The 19,598-nt window shown below is 42.0% G+C and overlaps 1 protein-coding gene across 16 annotated transcripts in view; it reads left to right on the forward strand.

Annotated features, from left to right (window-relative positions):
• foxp2 (forkhead box P2) overlaps nt 1-16,794 on the forward strand; it is a 111,435-nt gene extending 94,641 nt beyond the window's left edge. For 7 of the 16 annotated variants that reach the window (XM_055938025.1, XM_055938036.1, XM_055938031.1 and 4 more), the window contains 7 exons: nt 1,303-1,513; nt 2,096-2,199; nt 2,335-2,436; nt 4,994-5,114; nt 5,394-5,470; nt 6,781-7,106; nt 13,026-16,794. In XM_055938025.1, the coding sequence (XP_055794000.1) occupies nt 1,303-1,513; nt 2,096-2,199; nt 2,335-2,436; nt 4,994-5,114; nt 5,394-5,470; nt 6,781-7,106; nt 13,026-13,170 (1,086 nt within the window). In that variant the 3' untranslated portion in view covers nt 13,171-16,794. Of the gene's footprint in view, nt 1-1,302; nt 1,514-2,095; nt 2,200-2,334; nt 2,437-4,993; nt 5,116-5,393; nt 5,471-6,780; nt 7,107-13,025 lie in introns of all 16 variants that reach the window. The other 9 variants (XM_055938034.1, XM_055938038.1, XM_055938035.1 and 6 more) reach the window with 3 other exon arrangements.
• Nucleotides 16,795-19,598: the final 2,804 nt, after the last annotated feature.

A 19,598-nucleotide genomic window follows, 5' to 3' on the forward strand; every position in this document is an offset into this window, starting at 1 on the left:
GTTGATGTAATACATAACAATATATGTCACTTAGCAGAGGCTTCTATCCAAAGCGACTTGCAGCCATATATTTTTTTACGGGTGAACCCGGGAATCAAACCCACTATCCTGCCGTTGCAAGCACCATGCTCTACCCAACTGAGATACAGAAGTACTGATGTCAGTACAGGCCATACTGTTAACTAGCTGCCAGTCATCTCAGCCCAGACATTCCCTCCCAGTATCAGCTCATTAGCTTTAAGTGGTGCTATAATGATCAGCTGAAAACCATAGATGCACCATAGTCTTTCCAATCTGACATCTCATTGCATTTATCAACACACGCTGTCGCAAATTATTGTTGAGGCCTCTTGCTCTCTCTCTCTCTCTCTCTCTTACAACCTTGCTCCCCTTTCAAAGTGATCTCCATACACTTTTAATTCACAACGTTCACAAGCATTCCACTCACCCCATTCGCAATTAAGCCAATTTGGTTTGAATATGTAATGATGTCATTTCCATTCCACCTAAATTAGCGCAGAGACTCAAAGGTCAGGGTGGAAGTTTCCACTCGGTTGGTTGGAACCCCTACAATCACATCACATGAGCCCAAGTAAAAAAAGAAATACAAAAAGAGGGCGAAAAGCTATGTGGATTAGTGATGGGTTTCAGTTAGCGTTAGCGGAGAGGTAAAGTGACTCTGCACAGGTTTCAAAGAGGAAGGTAGCCGCGGCCACCAGGCGCATCGCTTTTGTTTTGTATCCAGGAATGGTCAGGGTTGCCTGTGCTGTAGCCTGGCCAGCTGTAGCCATCTGTAGCCAGGTGGTGGTGGTGGCTGTCTCTGGCTCTCTCCCTACCACAGTTTAGTACACACTACACGGTGAGTTGTCTCTATGTGGGCGTTAGATGGTGGTTGGGATAACATGGATGGCTGATCATTAGATCATCTTTAACAGCATGCTCTAATTAGAATTCTTATGATACAATTTGATCCTTTAATTCGTGGAGATTGGTTGCTTCCTCTAACACAGCTTATTAGTGGAACCACGGCTGTAGAACTGTAGAGAATCCACTCTCGTTTTGTCAGAGAGCCCCTTCTAATGTAAAACCCTGCTTCTTTCTCCCTCTTTCTCCCTCTTGCTACTTCCTTCTTCTCGCCCTCAATCCTATTTCTCTCTGTCTTTCTCTCCCTCGCTCTCTTTCCCATGTTCTCTCTTCCTCCCCCCCTTTCTCTCTCTCCCTCTTTCACTCCACCCTGTCTTACCCTCTTTCACTCCCTCTCCTTCCTTTCCTCGCTCCCTCACTCCTTTCCTCCTTACTCAGCTGAACTTGGTATCGAGCGTCACCATGTCGAAGAACCTGCTGTCGGTGTCCCCTCCGAACGTACCTCAGACCCCCACCACGCCCAGCGCCCCCGTGACACCCATGTCCCAGGTGCCCCAGGTGCCGTCCCTGCTCAGCGCCGCCAACGTCCCCAGCATGGGCGCCATGCGCAGACGTCACTCCGACAAGTACTCCATGCAACTGTCTTCAGGTAAGAACCTCTACACTAAGCCCAGTCACCTAGAGTTAGGATCATTAATAAAGTTGGGTTCATTGAATTGAATTGAATACTGTGTTGGACGTTCAATGCATTGTCACGATTGGTTGTTGTTGTACAACCGCACAGTGTTTGTTCCAATATGGAATGTTATATTTAAAAGGGAAAAAAGCATCTGTATAATCAATCTATATGTAAATACACCAGAACTTTTTTCTGAGCGTAATTATTACATGAATGTTAATTAGTTAGAACGTTTAGATGTTCTATGTTTTAAGCTCTTTGCATCTGTCTTTGATGTTTATATTTACTCTCTGGTATTTAGTATCCAATGTGCATGAATTATTCATGTTCATACAAAATATCTACATTGATCTAATTTCATATGGATGTATTAGTGTTTAAGATTTCTCATGAGAGAGATTAATAAAAATGATATTTTGTTAGACATGGAAAATGCTGATTTGATGTGTGCTGCCCCTCCCTCTTCTCTTCTCTTTCTCTCCCGCTTTTAATTTGATGAAACCCTCAACTAATTCCAATGCCTTGAAGAATAAAATTTACCAATTATTTCAGGTGGTGACACAGTATTTATTTTTCCAGAGATCGCCCCAAACTATGAGTTTTATAAAAATGCCGATGTCAGACCGCCATTTACTTATGCAACCCTCATAAGGCAGGTGAGTGGGAGAAAAAATAAATTAACTTTGCCTGATTAGATGTAAATTAATTGCTGCTTGAATCGCAGGCAGCTCTGAGAGTGTGTATCATGCTGCCTAGTTAGTAAACCATTATTTGATGTCATCTCATTTCAGGGTATCATGGAGTCGGGCGACATGCAGTTAACGCTTAATGAAATCTACAGCTGGTTCACGCGCACATTCGCTTACTTCAGACGCAACGCAGCTACTTGGAAGGTACCTACCCTAAACCTACTCTTACAGCCTTAGAGTACACTACTTCCTCATTTAGAGACACCTCTTTGTGCCATACCTGCAGTAAGAAAAGCTTGGAGGAACATTTATTTACTTGACACCAACAGATTAGTATCCCATTCCCCTCTCTTTAACCTGACCTCTTGAATAGAGTGAATTTTTCCAACCTCTTTCTCTCAGATGACAAGTGAAAGAATAATTCTGCCTCTGATATCGTTTTCTAATTTGGTGCAGTGGGGAGGAGTGGGACCTGGCACGCTAATTACAATACAGCCACTCAATCATCAGCACCTTTTGTTACCATGCACCGTATTACTTCTCCTCCTGTCCCTCCCCTCACTCTATATCTATCTCGCTCTCCTCTTTCTCTATCTTTCTCTCCTCTCTCTCTTCCTCTCTCTCCCTCTCCATCCCTCCTCCCACCCACACCCAGCCTCTCTTGCATATCATTGGTTAATTAGTCTGAAAGATGGCTGTTTGCCTAGGGAGGCTGGGGCTGTGGCAGGGGGTTTTGTGTTTAGTGTCTGGCCCGTGTGCTCCTATACACACACACCATAGCTCATAGTGGCGGGCTGGTGGCCGCGTGTCCGACTGAGGGGTTATGGCCGTTCAGCCGGAACTAAAGGAGACCCAAAGTGAGAATTAGCCTGTCAGGGAGAGAACACACTTCATTTACCAGGACAAAAGGACTCATTTGTATCTCTGTCCTATACAACTTTCATTGCCTGCCTCTCCAACACAGTTAAAAATGTCTTCTTGATGCATCTGTTTTGGGGGGAAATGTGTGTGTGTTGCTGATAAGTATATATTCCCTCCCTCTACCACAACACTACATGTATCCTATCCGTGTTTTATTCTCACCCACCTTAAGCATAATTCGTTAGCCAGTAAGAGCCAGTGGCCATTGTGGATACTCAGGAGGAGGAGAGGATGGGGGGGGGGGGGATCAGGATACATCCACCTCTCATCAGCATGCAAAGCATATCAGAGCACTAGGTTTAGCAAAGTGAATTAATTTGGATTTGGGATGCAAATGATGTTGGCGTGTGATTACTGATCCACAAGGGTGTGCTGCAAAAGACTCCGGACTCTTCCGGATTGTCACACAGTCCTGTGTGTTTTTTTTAACTTGTTTAGTCAATTGTTTTATCACTAACTGGTCATTAACTAGCACATACACTGCACACACTCTCTCTCTCTCTGACACACACACACACATTTTCTTTTTTTCGTGGCCCGGTCATGATATTGAGAAGGGGGCACAATGGGCATTAGAAATATCTCAGTCCCTCTCTCTTTCACAATAACCTGGGTGATATATTTACATGTTGAGCTCCCACATTTCTTTTGTAAGGCGTTAGAGGGATGATCCGTGACGGGCTTGTCATTTGATTAACTGAGAGAACTTTAGAAAAAAGAAAGAAATGAAAGGTGATTTAATATCTGAGCTTGGTCTCATCAGCTCTGAGACTGGAGGATCCAGCCTCCACTCTGCTCCTCACTCCTCAGCAGCTTATTAGATCTAACTGTATAGCATGCATAATAAAACTGCTCATTTTCTCATTAATATTAAAATGATCATATTCAAAGCCATGGGCATTAAGATCAATCAAATCCTGGGATTTTCAGGTCAGATGCGAAGATCTGCTTATGGGCTGTTTTTCTCTTTTCTGAATCTCTTTTCTTAAAGGGAAAAAACTGTATACCTCGTTGGAAAAAGAATGCATGTGAAAGCGGGCGATATTAAAGCAAAGGTTGTTATTTCTAGGCTTTTTGATGCATGTTTTAATATTGATTTATCTGGAATGTTGGGGAAGAATATTGTATTTCTTTTGTTGATTTTCTTTTTTTGTATATATTTAATGTTTGCATATGCACGCAGTAATGTGTATCTCAGGTCATTTTGATAGCAACACTTTGCTTTAAGGGTATGTGACAATATTACAACAAAAAGGTGTCAAGATCTGATCATTCGTTTGACTCCTATCTTAACAGCATGCACAGACTATTTCGATATAGTAGACATCCTTGTCAGCCTACCCCAAAACCACCTCACACTCACAAATCGTACCTTCTCACACCAACCCCCCCCCCCCCCCCCCCCTCCTCTTACCCCCCCACACCTCATATCGTCACCGGGTTAGCTGTTAGCCACCGGATGGGGAAGGGCCTCAAATCTCTGCTACTGTCATCTTCTTAAGATACTGCCACTAGAGCAGAGGGTTGAGGGCTGCTGCTTGCTACTGACATCACCATCATCACCACGGCATTACCACTTCTGTCACCAAAAGCCATTCGCTATGCTGATTACCTCCTTTCAGCCTACTTACTCTGATTGATATGTACTGTGTGTGACTTGTAAGTGCATTCGTACTCGTTCACTTTTACTAATTAAATCAATGGCGCGTGAACGTTAAGAATTTCAACCAAAAAAAATCTATTTCCCTTCCTTTCTTTCCTTCCTTTCTTAGGTGGATAATAAAAATAAAATAAAAATGGACTCTTTCCATAACCTTTCTCTCCTTGTTTCCGCCTGTAGAACGCCGTTCGCCACAACCTCAGTCTGCACAAGTGCTTTGTGCGTGTGGAGAACGTGAAGGGGGCCGTGTGGACGGTGGACGAGATGGAGTACCAGAAACGCAGGTCTCAGAAGATAACAGGGTACGTTAGAGCAGAGCTGTCACTCTAATTCCCCACCTAGTCCTAGGGCCTGTACCGTATTACCACTAATAATCAGCCATTTTTAAATATCACTGTAGTACAGTATATGGTGTCTGTTCAAGGGCTGCCGTTCATTCCAAAGTGATTTAATGTCACAGCTATTAGGAGAAATAGGTATTATACAATGATGTTAGATATTTATTTGTTTATGTTGGAATATGCCATTTTGTAAAAATAAGAATGTTTATTTCAAACTGTTTTGTGTATTTGTGTTTCCTGGTGTAGAAGCCCGACGCTTGTGAAGAACCTTCCCTCCAGCCTGGGCTATGGAGCTGCTTTAAACGCCAGCTTACAGGTAAACACCCAGTATTAACCTGCGATTGCTCTGTCAGGTCCTGTACGCTAGACAAAATGTGACTGATTCCCCTCCGTTGTATTGAGGGTACTATAGCCTACAGCTGTCTATGTGTGGGGTTTCTGTGGGGTTAAATGGAAGTAGTTCTTAAGACCTCAGCCTACTGTATTGTATGTTCATAGTCAGCAAGGGAGATGCAGAAGAAAGTGGCTAAAGTTGAGTGGAGGGTCTCACTCTTCTCCCTCTCTCCTCCCTCCTCCCTCCTCTCCCTCCCTCCATCTCTCTCCTTCTCTCTCCATCTGTCTGGTAGAGATCAGTGAGAATGGTGGCCACCCTGTGGTTATAGCAGGCACCAGCTCTTTCTCTCTCTCCAGCTTGAATACAGGCACAGATTGATAGCAGCCGCAGCAAATGCAAAAGCATTTGCATTAATATTTATCCAAGCTGTCATAAATGATTTGGCTTCGTACTTTCGGGCCAGCCGGCAAGGTGCTCATAGCCAAAACGTTAATTTTTTATCGCAAATATAACTTTAATGCGCAGGAGGCAAAAGTGTCAGGAGTTCTATCTTATTTTGGAGGTAAAGTTTTTGGTCTGTTTTAATAGTCATCGAAAGCCAACATGGTGATATCAGTGGCATCAGAGATCTTTCATTGTGTGGAGTTATATTGAGTCGAATAAACCATCAGTGAAAACTGTTCAATGATGGTTGTAAACTATCCAATCATTAGTCATTTACAGCCTATAGAAAGCATCCAGTAATTGTCTTAAAGGAAAACTCCACCCAAAAACTCTCTTTTGGTATTTGTTTCATTAGTTCATTGTTGATATAGTCCCAAAAATGTTTTGCATGTCAGCAGTCAAGTTTTCAAGATATACAACTTTCAAAATACAGCTCGCCATAGCTGTTTTTGTCAGCATAATTACTTGTTAACAGTCTTTACTAGTGTTATCTGTATTTTGAAAGTGATATATCTTGAAATTTGATTGCTGACATGCAAAACATTTTGGGACAATATCAACAATGGACTATTGAAACAAATACGAAAAGATAGTTTTTGTGTGGAATTTTCTTTGTGTGGAACTTAGAAGTGTGAGGTTTATCTCAATGATGGCCTATAATCTGAATACCCTTTTGTCTCTAACTTCCATCACTTTCTCTCTCTCTCTCTCTCTCTCTCTTCCTTTTTCCCCCTTCGCTCACTCCCTCCCCCTCTCTATCAACCACCCCCCTTTTCTCTTCCACTCTTTTCCTCCCTCTCCCCTTCCTCTCCCTCTCTCTTCCCTCTTCCTCCCTCCCTCCCTCCCAGGCGGCGCTGGCTGAGACCTCCCTGCCTCTGCTGGGGAACCCTGGTCTGATGAACAGCAGTTCGTCTGGCTTGATGGGAGGCAGTCCTCCTGGTTTAATGGGCGGGAGCCCCCCTGGTATGCTCGGCGGTAGCCCCCATGGATTGATGGGTGGTAGCCCACATGGATTCATGGGCGGGAGCCCCCATGGGTTGATGGGTGGCAGCCCCCCAGGAATGATGGGTAGCAGCCCCCCAAGCCTGCTCCAGTCCGACTTGAACGGATCGCTGGATCACCTGGACACCAACGGCCACAGCAGCCCTGGAGGATACTCCCCACAGGCACACATGTAAGTAGCACTCAGTGGCTTCTCGTTGGTGGTGATGCACGCACACACACACATTAACGCATGCACACACACACCTACCCCAGTGTGTTCACTGTAACACAGAGAGAGAGTTGGTGACAGACCTCCCCCTCTGTTCCATGTACCAGATGATACAGTAGCAACAGTGGATCCCCACTCTCCCCATAGCTGTCTTTTGTTAGCATCGTAGCTTGTTAAAAGTCTTTACTAGATTATAACATAGTGGGAGGTTTTTGGGGACTAATTTGATTTTAGTACAAAATTAACAGCGTATTTTGGCGGTTCAAAGAAATCTTAATTTCAACGACATGTTATGCCACACCTGAGGTGAGTTTTACATACATGGTTGTCAGTTGTAACAGTTATAACCTATAAAAAAGAAGATAATTACACATTCGGTTTGAATTACTCCAATGTCTGCATTGTAGGGGTTTAGATGTCATATTTTATTCAAGACCGTCCATATTAATATTTAGCAGCTAACTGTATCATTAATTACTTAAAAATCTTTGCCTTCTCTATCTTTTTTAATGGAGCCCAGAGAGAGAAAGAGGGCCATTAAAAATGTATGTCATGTGGATTTCAGGAATGTGTACGTTACAAATGTGCTCTCCCTCTAACCAGTGATGTCACACGTGTCACTGTAGTCCATGTTTACCTAGCCAAAGATAGGAAATGGAACACCAAGGGCGCTGTATGTGAAGCTACTACTTCCTCCATCCCCCACACACTTCCTCACCCCCCCCCCCCCCCCCCCCCCCATTTGAAATCAACGATGCAAGCCCAGCCACAGTAGCTAACTTGCTAGCCATCTCTGGAGTAGCACTGGGAATTAAGCCAGTTCCGTATCGAAGAAGGGGACTGACTGTTCTGAGAGGAGCTGGCCTAACCCATACATTAATTTGTTTAGAAGTGTTTATTTCTTTCAGAAATGGGCCAGAGTGGGGGGGGGGGTTAAGTGGGGCATATCTGCAGTGCCAGACAGAATCCCTGTGTATCCACTCCCCCAGGCTGTTTAACTTTTAATAACGGACAGAACAGGAGACTCTCTCTCTCAGACGGCCTCGCCTCAGTGTGAGGGGGTGCCGTGGAGGCTGCCTCCACTACCGCTCTCCGTCCTTTACACGGCCGCAACATCCTCAAAATGGAAGAAATGTGTTTTTATGAGTGGGTTCTCTGGGATGCACTTAATAATGAAGGGAGAGTAACACTAACTAAAGAGTACACGGCGTACCAGCCGGTCCTCAGGAGAGAGCAGGGAAACTTCAGAAACCAAGTGAATCGAACAATTAGACAAACCTTTTTCCCCCACTTCTGGAGGTTAATGCTATCAGCCAAACAGCGACTCAGATAGCTCCAGGCATGTTACCATTTATGTGTGTGTGTGTCCCCTCAAGGGTATGCTTAAGAGGAAGAAAAGACTAAAAAAGACAGGAACTAGATGTGCCAGCTAGAATTACAGTACAGTAGGATGCTGCTTAAGGACTTCAGTAAAAACAGTTCCACTTTGAATAAAAGAGATTTAGACTTTCAAAAATGTACGCATATTGACCACAGTATCACATTGTAAAATTTGTGAAAAAATTTACCCAAAATCCTTAGTTTTTTATGTTGCATTGTTATGTAAGGCCATTACGTTGTTGTATGTACTTTATATCACTCCACACTCCTTGATAACCGTAAATGATCCATGTTCAGACGCTATCATGTGTGTCACTCTGTCCTCTGATCGTCCCCCGCCCCTCGTTAACATACGACACATAGCTAATGATGTTATTTGCATCCCTGCCATGCCTCATACAGAGCGTGATTACCAGTGATCATAATCTGCCAGTGATGGTGATGAGTCTCTGTCCAAGATGCACTTATGAACCACACACACACACACACACACACACACACACACACACACACACACACACACACACACACACACACACACACACACACACACACACACACACACACACACACACACACACATGAACTTCACGCACACACACATAGCTGGTATTTATCAGACACAGAGCCTAGGCATTTAGTCCAGACTTCATAATGCCAGCTAGCCATTAACGAATAAATGACTCATCCAATGGTTCTCTAATACAGTGTAAAGCCACAACGAGGACTAATCATTTTTCTCCTTTCTTTTTTTCATTCTCCAACCACACAAGCATGTTAGTGGTTTATAATGAATACAAATGAAAGCTATGAGCTATGCCTGTGATGATGAGGAGACAGGGTTGTGCTGCTGGGTGTCTAATGGCTGTATCACATCCGTCCGTGATTGGGAGTCCCATAGTGCGGCGCACAATTGGCCCAGCGTCGTCCGGGTTTGGCCGGGGTAGGCCGTCATTGTAAATAAGAATTTGTTCTTAATTGACTTGCCTAGTTAAATAAAGCTTACATTTAAAAATATATATATATATATATTTAAAAAATGGCTGTGCTTCTGACCACCATCTGGTCATGCCTCATTTATCTCCTGTTAAGAATATCGTCAATGTAGCATGTTTGTTGTAACATGTTAAATACAAATGATTTATTACAAAGCTTGAGGGAGATCACCAAGGATTTCAATATACTTCAGAAAGTATTCACACCCCCTGACTTTTTCCACATTTTGTTGTGTTACCAGGAAGGATTAAAATGGATTTCATTGTCATTTCTTGTCAACGATCTACACAAAATACTCTGTAATGTCAAAGTGGAAGAAGATTTTGCCTGTGCTTAGCTCTATTCCGTTTATTTTTATCCTGAAACACTCCCTAGTCCTTGCCGATGACAAGCATACCCATAACATGGTGCAGCCACCACCATGCTTGAATATGAAGAGCGGTACTCAGTGATGTGTTGTGTTGGATTTTCCCCAAACATAACGCTTTGTATTCAGGACATAAAGTTAATTCCTTTGCCACATTTTTTTCAGTTTTACTTTAGTGCCTTATTGCAAACAGGATGCATGTTTTGGAATATTGTTATTCTGTACAGGCTTCCTTCTTTTCTCTCAGTCATTTACGTTAGTATTGTGGAGTAATTACAATGTTCTTGATCCATCCTCAGTTTTCTCATGTCACAGGCATTAAACTATGTAACTGTTTTAAAGTCACCATTGGCCTCATGGTGAAATCCCTGAGCGGTTTCGTTCCTCTCCGACAACTAAGTTAGGAAGGATACCTGTATCTTTGTAATGACTGGGTGTATTGTTACACCATCCAAACTGTAATTAATAACTTCACCATGCTCAAAAGGATATTCAATGCTTTTTTTATACCCATCTACCAATAGGTGGCCTTCTTTACGAGGCATTGGAAAAACTCCCTGGTCTTTGTGGTTGAATCTGTGTTTGAAATTCACTGCTCGACTGTGGGACCTTACAGATAATTGTATGTGTGGGGCACAGAGATGAACTAGTCAAAAAGCATGTTAAGCACTATTATTGCGTACAGAGTGAGTCCATGCAACCTATTGTGTGACTTGTTCAACACATTTTTACTCCTGAACTTATTTAGGCTTAGCATAAGAAATGTGTTGAATACTTATTGACTCAAGACATTTCAGCTTTTTATTTTTAATGAATTTAAAAACAAATTCTAAAAACATTATTCCACTTTGAAATGATGGGGTGTTGTGTGTAGGCCAATTTTAAATTCAGGCTGTAACACAACAAAATGTGGAAAAAGTCAAGGGGTGCGAATACTTTCTGAAGGCACTGTATATGTTTTTTTGTAAAAAGATGAATTGGGAGAGATATCAAATACTTAATATCAAAATATCAAAACATATGTCTGTTGATTAGAGTGGTAGCTCTGAATATGAATATTGTTCATTGTTTTTATTTACGACAACAAAATAAATTCAATAAATGTGTTACCAGATAACTAGAAAGAGTGTATAGAAATGAATCCCAGATAATCGTTTCATCCTCCTCTTCTCACCTAGAGGGGAGAGTTCTGTTTATTCTGGTTTCTCCTCTTGAGTGTGTGGGTTGAGAAGGAAACAGAAATATTCAGCACACCGCCGAGCATCCTGGAAAGGCAAAGCTTCTCCTTCTAGCTACCACATCTGAATATGAATTTATTTTGCTATAAATATTAAAGTAATCTGTACCTTTTTAAAATTATTTTCAAATTCAAAGTTCCTCCTGCCATTGATGAAGGCAACCCAGGAGATGGCTGCCAGACACATTCTAATACAGAGAGTACTTGATAAGGATTTTTCTTGGTCTCTCTCTCTGTCTCCTTCTCTCTCTCTCTCTCTCTCTCTCTCTCTCTCTCTCTCTCTCTCTCTCTCTCTCTCTCTCTCTCTCTCTCTCTCTCTCTCTCTCCCTCCTGTTAGTCCACAGGGATTCCCTGATGCATCTGACGTGTCAAAAATAATTAGGTTTTGTCAGATTTATCATCGCACCACAAACCCTTTCCCTGAGTAGGGCCCCGGATCATGTTAAGCCTTGTTTGTGTGTGACAGCATTATTATTCTTGTTAGTAGCCAACCACACTTCCTCCCATCCTCTCTCTGTTGTTCTGAAGGGGAAACGTCCCCACTTCCTCACTCAGTCCGGTGTTTCAGTGTTTTCACACTGCCTTTATTGACAGCGGCTAAAGATATTCATTCGTTTAGAGTTAAAAACATGTATCATGTATGTCCGACTGAACTGCCGGGCTGAAGCTGATTAATGGCGGAGACTAGCTGCAGGTTTTTCCTCTGGAGGAGCGACACGCACGCCCCTGCATATTAACGACGCATTGCGCTTTCTATTAACCAGATAAAAAAAAAGCTTGACTCCCCTTGCTCCGGGGGACTAGAGGGGATGAGAAATTCTCCATTATTTAGCATGCAGTGTGTTTTATATATATATATTTTTTAAGTCAACCAGGTGTCATCAGTAAACTCTTGATGGCCAACCATGTCTGGGTATAAGCCATTTTCACATTTTTGTCATAAAAATGTTGATGCAATTGCTTAGAGTGGAAGTGATCGTTTCACAAATACTATGGTTGTTGTTACACGCTGGTTAGCAACGTAATGCCAGATTTGATATGTTTATGATAATTCGGGCTGATTTCAATTATTGCGTTCAAAATGTTTTATGTTTTCTCTGAAAAATACATACTGTAGGTTTATTCTATGGAATATCTTTGGGGGACCCGGGTACGATCCCGGGCTGTATCACAACCTGCCGCGATCGAGAATCCCATAGGGCGGGGCGCAATTAACCCAGCGTCGCCCGGGTTAGGGGAGGGTTAGGCCGTCATTGTAAATAACAATTTGTTCTTAACTGACTTGCCTAGTTAAATAAAGGTTAAATGAAATACAAATAAATATTGAGGATACATTCTGTAGAAGAGGGAGGCTATTTGAGTTATTTATTAGTTGTTGTTTTTTTATGGTTCACCCCCTGTTAATTGTGCTGAGGAGCTTCTCCCTCACAATCTTTCTAATTACCTTTAACAAATAGCAGCGTGATAAAATATGTGACCAGGGCGAAGAGTTGATACCCTAGAGCCTTGTACGCAAACAACTCAGATATTCATAAGAGGATCTCTTTGACTTCACTGCCACTGTAGACCCCTGTCTGCAGCTCACTGACCAACCACCGGACAGGCAGAGAGACAGGTTTAGTTCAAAGCTGTGTGCTCAAACACCTTGGTAGTGCATGGGTGAAATCCAGGCTTGTGGCACTCATTTGAATTGTAACCAGCCTAACTTCTCACTTCAATCATAGTTTTTGTGTTTAATTGTATGGGAGTTCACACATTCACCACTGTATGACAGTAGCTTCTACCTGGGTGGACTATGGGACTAAGGCACACTGGTGGAACAGTATCAATTTCCTACTCGGATATCATATGTCTTTATGTATAAAATAATTTACAACATATTTCATAAATTCCTTTCCAGGTCAGCGATCCACGTCAAGGAGGAGCCATTGAACATGGACGACGACGACTGTCCGATGTCACTGGTGACGACAGCCAACCACAGCCCAGAGCTAGACGACGACCGGGAGCTGGAGGAGGGCAACCTATCAGATGACCTGGAGTGACTACTGGAGTCCCTCCCACTACTACAGGCCCCTCCCTCCACCTCCGTCACACTGTCCTCCTACCTGTTTCCTCACAGGCTGTCCTCCTAGAACCTGCTAGAACCAGAACCACTCCTCACCCAGAACCAAACAGAACCAACAGAACAGACCACAGCTGACTCTCCTCCCTCCCGACCCGCGGACTGGAGTATTTATTGAGCATGCATCCGGAAGACCAGGCCCAAAGGGACTCTTTGTTGCAGCCCTATGGGATCCCTGACTGAACATGACAGGCATGAGATGTCTGGTTTTTAAAACGACTTTCAGACCTGTTTCATTAAGATGGCTTGGCGACTACATACACACAGACACACACAGAGGCTCATGGACGGAAAACGACAAAAACACGAGTCTGGAAACCCGTTCTGTAGAAAGCTAACGGCCTCATATACTGCCAAAAAAAAAGATGTTTAATTTTGTGAATATCAAAAAACCCTCACAGTAGTTGTTGATGTTAGAAACAATTGCTGGTTCAATTCAAACGTTGTTGCTCTGTCCGTCATTTGCACAGGAGTAGTATCAGAAATTAGTGTCACTGCCTGTATGTTGCAAAAATTCAAAAAAAAAAAAAAACAGTCTTTTTTTTTCTTCTTTTTGCGTTCTACTTTTTGTATTCTGATTTCTGGCACCACCAACTGTAAATGCCATTTCCTATTTCCCAACAGTAACAGAAGCACGGTATCAAGACTGTTGCAGCTGTCAAAAAAAGTAGGCTTCCAGTCTGAACCTGTTTGTGATGAAAAGTAATTAACGTGACATTAAGTTTGAGTAACTTAACTGTTTGTGTAAGCACCAACCAATACGGGGGAAAAAATGCATTTCTGCATATTCTTCTGCTGTTCTCTTTTACCTCCTTGTTCTAAAGCTTTGTCTACCTGCAAACAGTCACAGGCAACAGCTAGAAACCAAAGCCAACACTATCAATGGCCAATAGCTTAGACAGAAGCCACCAGACTCTTTGGTCAGCCTTCTGTGACTTTAACTAGTACAAAGAGAAGCTTTCCGCAAACTACCTTCTAAATAACCTCTGGGATCGTTTCATTTAGCCCTGTACAAAGATGATTCAAGAAAAAAATACAAGATTTTGATGTGTAATTTGATAACTTGTAGTGTCCACTTGGAGTTTAGGGCGAGAGAGGAGAGGTGATGTGATATGTAACTACAGGCTATGTGATAGGGACTGGTAGAAAGCAGCTCTACTGTAAAAGTGGATCATGACCAAAATGAACATTTGTGTGTTCAATGGAAGTGCAGAAAATTGTGTTGTTGTGAAGATTGTTTTTGATTTCTTTGTTTTTGTTTTTCCGTTACCCATCATGTCATAGTTTTCTCTAATCTAGTGAATATGTCATGTTTAGTGGGACTGTCAAATGTGTCATGTCTTATTTCCATGCGGTTTGTTTAGAGCCGCGTTTGAAACCGAAACTGAAAACATAGTAACCAAACATTTAAAATATCTAGTAAAGCCAAATAAGTCATAATTTCAAGTTGATATGAAATGATGTGGCTTGGTTATCACGTAAAAGCAAATAATATAGCCATTGTAGAAGAGGGATATCAAAGGTGAAAAGAAGCCTTTTCTAGGTGATATTTGCTTTATTCTATAGTTTAAATACGTCATTGTCTAATCCATAGCTTCTTAACTATATAGATACAGTCAGTGGTAGCATAGGAGAAGCTATCTTTAACTGCACTGCATTCTGTATAGGGTAGGCAACTTGTATATCACATTTGGTATTCTAGTGGCAGGATTAGAAGTTAGTGATTGTCAAAAAATATATTTCATTTCTCTCAGCTAAATGTCATCTAGAAAAGTGGATGTTGTTGCTTTAATGGTCATTTCCGTTTTCAGTCAAACCAAAGTTACACAAGATTCTGCCTCTGGTTATGGGATAGACACTCTAGAAATGACACACACAAACCCTTTCAAAGGCACACACACACACACACACACACACACACACACACACACACACACACACAGTCCTGTGTGTTTGGTCTGCCAGCTTTCCTGGTCCTTGTTATGGTAACCTTCAGATGCAGAAAAACAGATACTGTCAAATAACTGACTGAGTTGTATTGTATTTTAACTATCAGTGTGTGTCTGCTTTGTGCGTATGTATGGAAACATACTGTGCATATATGTTGTTTTCAAGTGTTGTGCCAAGCCAGACAAGTTGGCTGCTAGAGCTTAGCGCACTACTGCATACGTAACCAAACACACATGCATAACCAAACACACGTTACACACACAGTCATGCCAGTTCCACTTCAAGAGGGTGCTGGGCCCAGGAACAAAGCTTCTCCCTTATGTACTTTGACGGAGTCAGCAAAATGACTTGAAGACAACGTTCAGAATAGTCTTATCACACCAAATATAAGGACACAGCGTCTTTCAAAAAAAAAAAAAAAAAAGGATTCTCCCACTTTAACCCCAAAAATGAAGGCTTTCTAAAAGGTTCTACCTCTGCACAACCAATTCAGAACAATTAAATGGCGGATTGCACGTTGAGTTATTAGAAAGCCACAAGAGCTGTTATACTTTACTCAATGGACATGGCTCAACGGACAGTTTACATTCCCAACATCAGATACAGAAAGAAGATTAGTATTGTAATAGGTTGTCCTCAAACATTTGTAGAATGATAATGTAAAAATACCTTTAAGGGAATATTGTGTTTTAAAATGCATGTCTAAAATAATTTGGTGGACTGGAAAACAATCATTAACAAATAAAAAATAATATAAGAAATACAAATGATCAGGAGGATGACCTAAATGTAAGTACAATGCATAAGAATGCGCACCTCAACTATACTGTTTGGGAAGGAAAAAACTGTCAGCCACAGAATGCATATTACCTGTAGATTTTGCATGGGTTTTGTAAAAATAAAAATGTCTAAAATAGTTGCTTGCACATAATACCAGAAAGATCCCAGAACTGCAATCTGCTCCTCCACTAGATTTTAGGATTGTCTGGATTTTCTGGGATGATTTTGTCTGTATTTTGATAACTGTGCATACTATGTAAAAATGTTGGTGGACCCATAAAATTTACCAGACTTTTTTCTAAGCGAAGAAAAAAAAAATCTGTGTTTCTTTTCTGAATTTCATGATTTTTTACTGTTCTCTCATTGCTCGCTAAGAATAGCAAACCTGCTTTTTCTGCATCTGCTTTGCGTAGCTGTAAGGCTTAACCTAATGTGTGTATTTATTGCTTGTACCTCTGTGCATACTTTATGAAGTATTATGTCAGGCAGTTGAGTCCTGTATACTTTCTACTACTATCATTCTCTAATAATTGGGAACATGATCCCTCTATGTATACAGTAAATTGGGACTGTAGCAAACACATATGTTTATGTAATTGGTGAATACATTTTATGTTTTTTGTTTTATTCCTTTAGGATCGAGGTTAACTCATTTTTGATACCTTCATTACCGTGTACTGTGTCCATGCGTTAAAGATTCTCTGACACTAGAAGGTCATGGTTGAGAATTGTAACAGTCGTTATTATTTTCTGTATTCATGGCTTTTCACTGCTGACTAAAATAAAGGACCAAAACTAGGATTTTGAAAAGCAACTGTCTACCTCCAACTTCAGGGAGTTCTTACTTTTTTTGTACACATATACATTTTATTCTACAAAGGCGCAACCATGAAACATCTAGCTGGAATTACGCTTTTAACGTTTCAGGACTGTGCTACTTCTGAGAATGAGAAGGGGGGAAAAAACAATTCAATTTTAATGTGTATGTTACAAGGCTTTGTTCCAGATTCTAGCACCTAGAGTCTTGTTTAGAGGATGGGGACATGCGGATCCATTGGCAGAGCCCTCTGGAGCCAACCGCCTGGACCAGTAACGGCTCAGGGGCCACGTGTTCAAGCCACCCTTTGATCAAGTACAACCATGGCCCAGTACACTATTAGGCCTGTAGTTACTGGAGAGTTTATCATAAGCCTTGACTGGGGGTAGTTTATCCAGGGAATAGCATACGGTAGGGATCAACAGAGACTCAGAAGAGAAAGGGCATATAACATGCTTTTTATAAATTGCTGTTTATGGTTATATTCCAATGTTGCTGTTCCTTCTCATTTTTCAAACCAATTCTCGATGGAGATGTGTTGACTGATGCTATAGAGAAAGGAACAGTATGGATGACAAACAGTGGATAGCTCAACTCATCCCAGCTAGGTTACACCTTGTCGGTCATGGAGCGCTCTTACTGACACGCTCATTGAGATTCACACTGAATACACCATGACCAATAGGTCCCCATTAGCTCCTCTGTATTCTAAGGGCTCGTTCACGTTCCAAAGAGTGGCCAGGGACATTCTATCTGGGATGCTTTGAATCATGTCCGCTGGTCATTTAATGACAACTCCAACCCGTATGTTATTTTCTCTATGTGATGTCCCATGAGGAGTCAATTGGAGAACACACACACAACCCCCCCCCCCCTCCTCAATGACAGCCTGAGCCGCAACCATGCCTGCTGTTATCTCCCTCAACGGCGTTCCAGAGCATTACCTCGCGAGGCACACTCGTCTCTCGTGCTATTTATGCACTTGGAAGTGTCTGTGAATCCAAGTGAGGAGTTGCAACACGGACGGGGCTGTGTACTACACAACATCAGAGAGAGCTCCCACATTAAAGTGTGAGGCGACGTTACAGACCCCTCTTTCAAAGACCATGAAATAATAATGTGTTGTGGTTAGAGAGGTATCCGTGAGTCACACTGGCTGCTCTTCATAAAGTGGAGTTATTTACAGTGCGATGAATAAAAGAAAGGGGTAGTGGTGCAAACCTTTTCCACATGAACGCCGGGAAGAGAAGTCCCTTTTATATCCAGAGGAAAAGGAGAGAATTCTCTCTTAAATAGGTCAGAGTTAATTTCGAAACTCCTTTAGAAGGAGCGGTGCACTGGGTGAATGTAGCAACACCTATATAGTCACACACTGGAAGTGTATCTGTTATAGAACTACAGTACATTTTTGACTCAAATGCACATAAAAGCTGATGTAGCCTGTATGTAGATTGTTTTAGTCTCAGTGCTTTTATTTGTTAATATTCATCATCTTTTAAAAAATAGATTAGAACAGTTAACATTGTTATTGAATTCGAAAGTTACTTGATCCTTTTAGCTCTTGTAGGATACTGACTTAATCCTTCAAGTGGTTGTGTATCATTTGAGCTTCGGAATTAGTCCTAGCAAATGAACTCCATCCAGCTACATTTAATTTAATTTCTAACACTGACCAATTAGGTCAATTTAGGCCGTCTCCTCCTGGGACGTTGCAGTAAATATCTCCAGTCACACGTTTATTGATTGAGCGTCCGTCCGAGGACTCGTCTCCCTCTCCTCCTCTCCTCCTCCTGGTCTGACAGTGTGTGTCAGCTCTCCAGAATACCCTCACCCCCAGGCTGCAAAATTGCCTGCTAAATAGTCAGAGGCAATGGCGACGCTAATTGAGATCATCATTATTATAATTGCGGGCCCTGAAAAGCGCGTCTTAAATAATTTGCATTGCTCTCGAGTTGATATTGGACTCAGTGCAAAAATAATTGCATAGCTTCGAGGCACGTTTGGGTTCGGCACTCGTTTTTCTAGCGGTGCCAGTTTTATGCCATGACTCCATGTTCCGTAACGGACGCGGTCACGCCACTCACATGTTTGCCCTATCAGCAGCACAGAGCCAGACAGGGCTCTGCACTGTTTCAGTTATATTAGGCTGACAAATGCTTTTATTAATGAAATCTATACAAATGATACAATGTCTTGCCATGATGCAGTATTATGTGATAACAATATAAAATGGTATCAGTTTAGTTGAGACTGATTAGATACCCTTTAAAAATAACAGTTTTCACCCCTTTTTGTTTCACTGTTTAAACTAAATAAGACAATTAAATTAACAGTTTTTAATTTTACATGTATAACAAACCTTTATTGAAACTAAGTATCCTATTTGCTCGTAATGTTATACAGCGTTGCCTCTGTGGGGCCAAAAATGATGTGGCCCATAGACATTCACAAATCATGACATCAGTGGGTCCTGGGGTAAAGGTACATTTTACTTCCTGTGGATATAATGGGCTGTAAATGAAGTAATGCATGCTGGAAAAATGCATATTTCTCCCACTGAAACAAGGGATTAACCGAACAAAGTGGTGAGAAACTGCTGATGTTCATGAATTCTTGCCTGTGGCATATCCAGCACCTACCACACACACACACACACACACACTGCCCCACGAGACACACACACACACACACACACACACACACACACACACACACACACACACACACACACACACACACACACACACACACACACACACACACACACACACACACACACACACTGCCCCACGAGACACACA

Source organism: Salvelinus fontinalis, chromosome 11 (genome assembly GCF_029448725.1).
Source record: "Salvelinus fontinalis isolate EN_2023a chromosome 11, ASM2944872v1, whole genome shotgun sequence".
NCBI lineage: Eukaryota > Metazoa > Chordata > Actinopteri > Salmoniformes > Salmonidae > Salvelinus > Salvelinus fontinalis.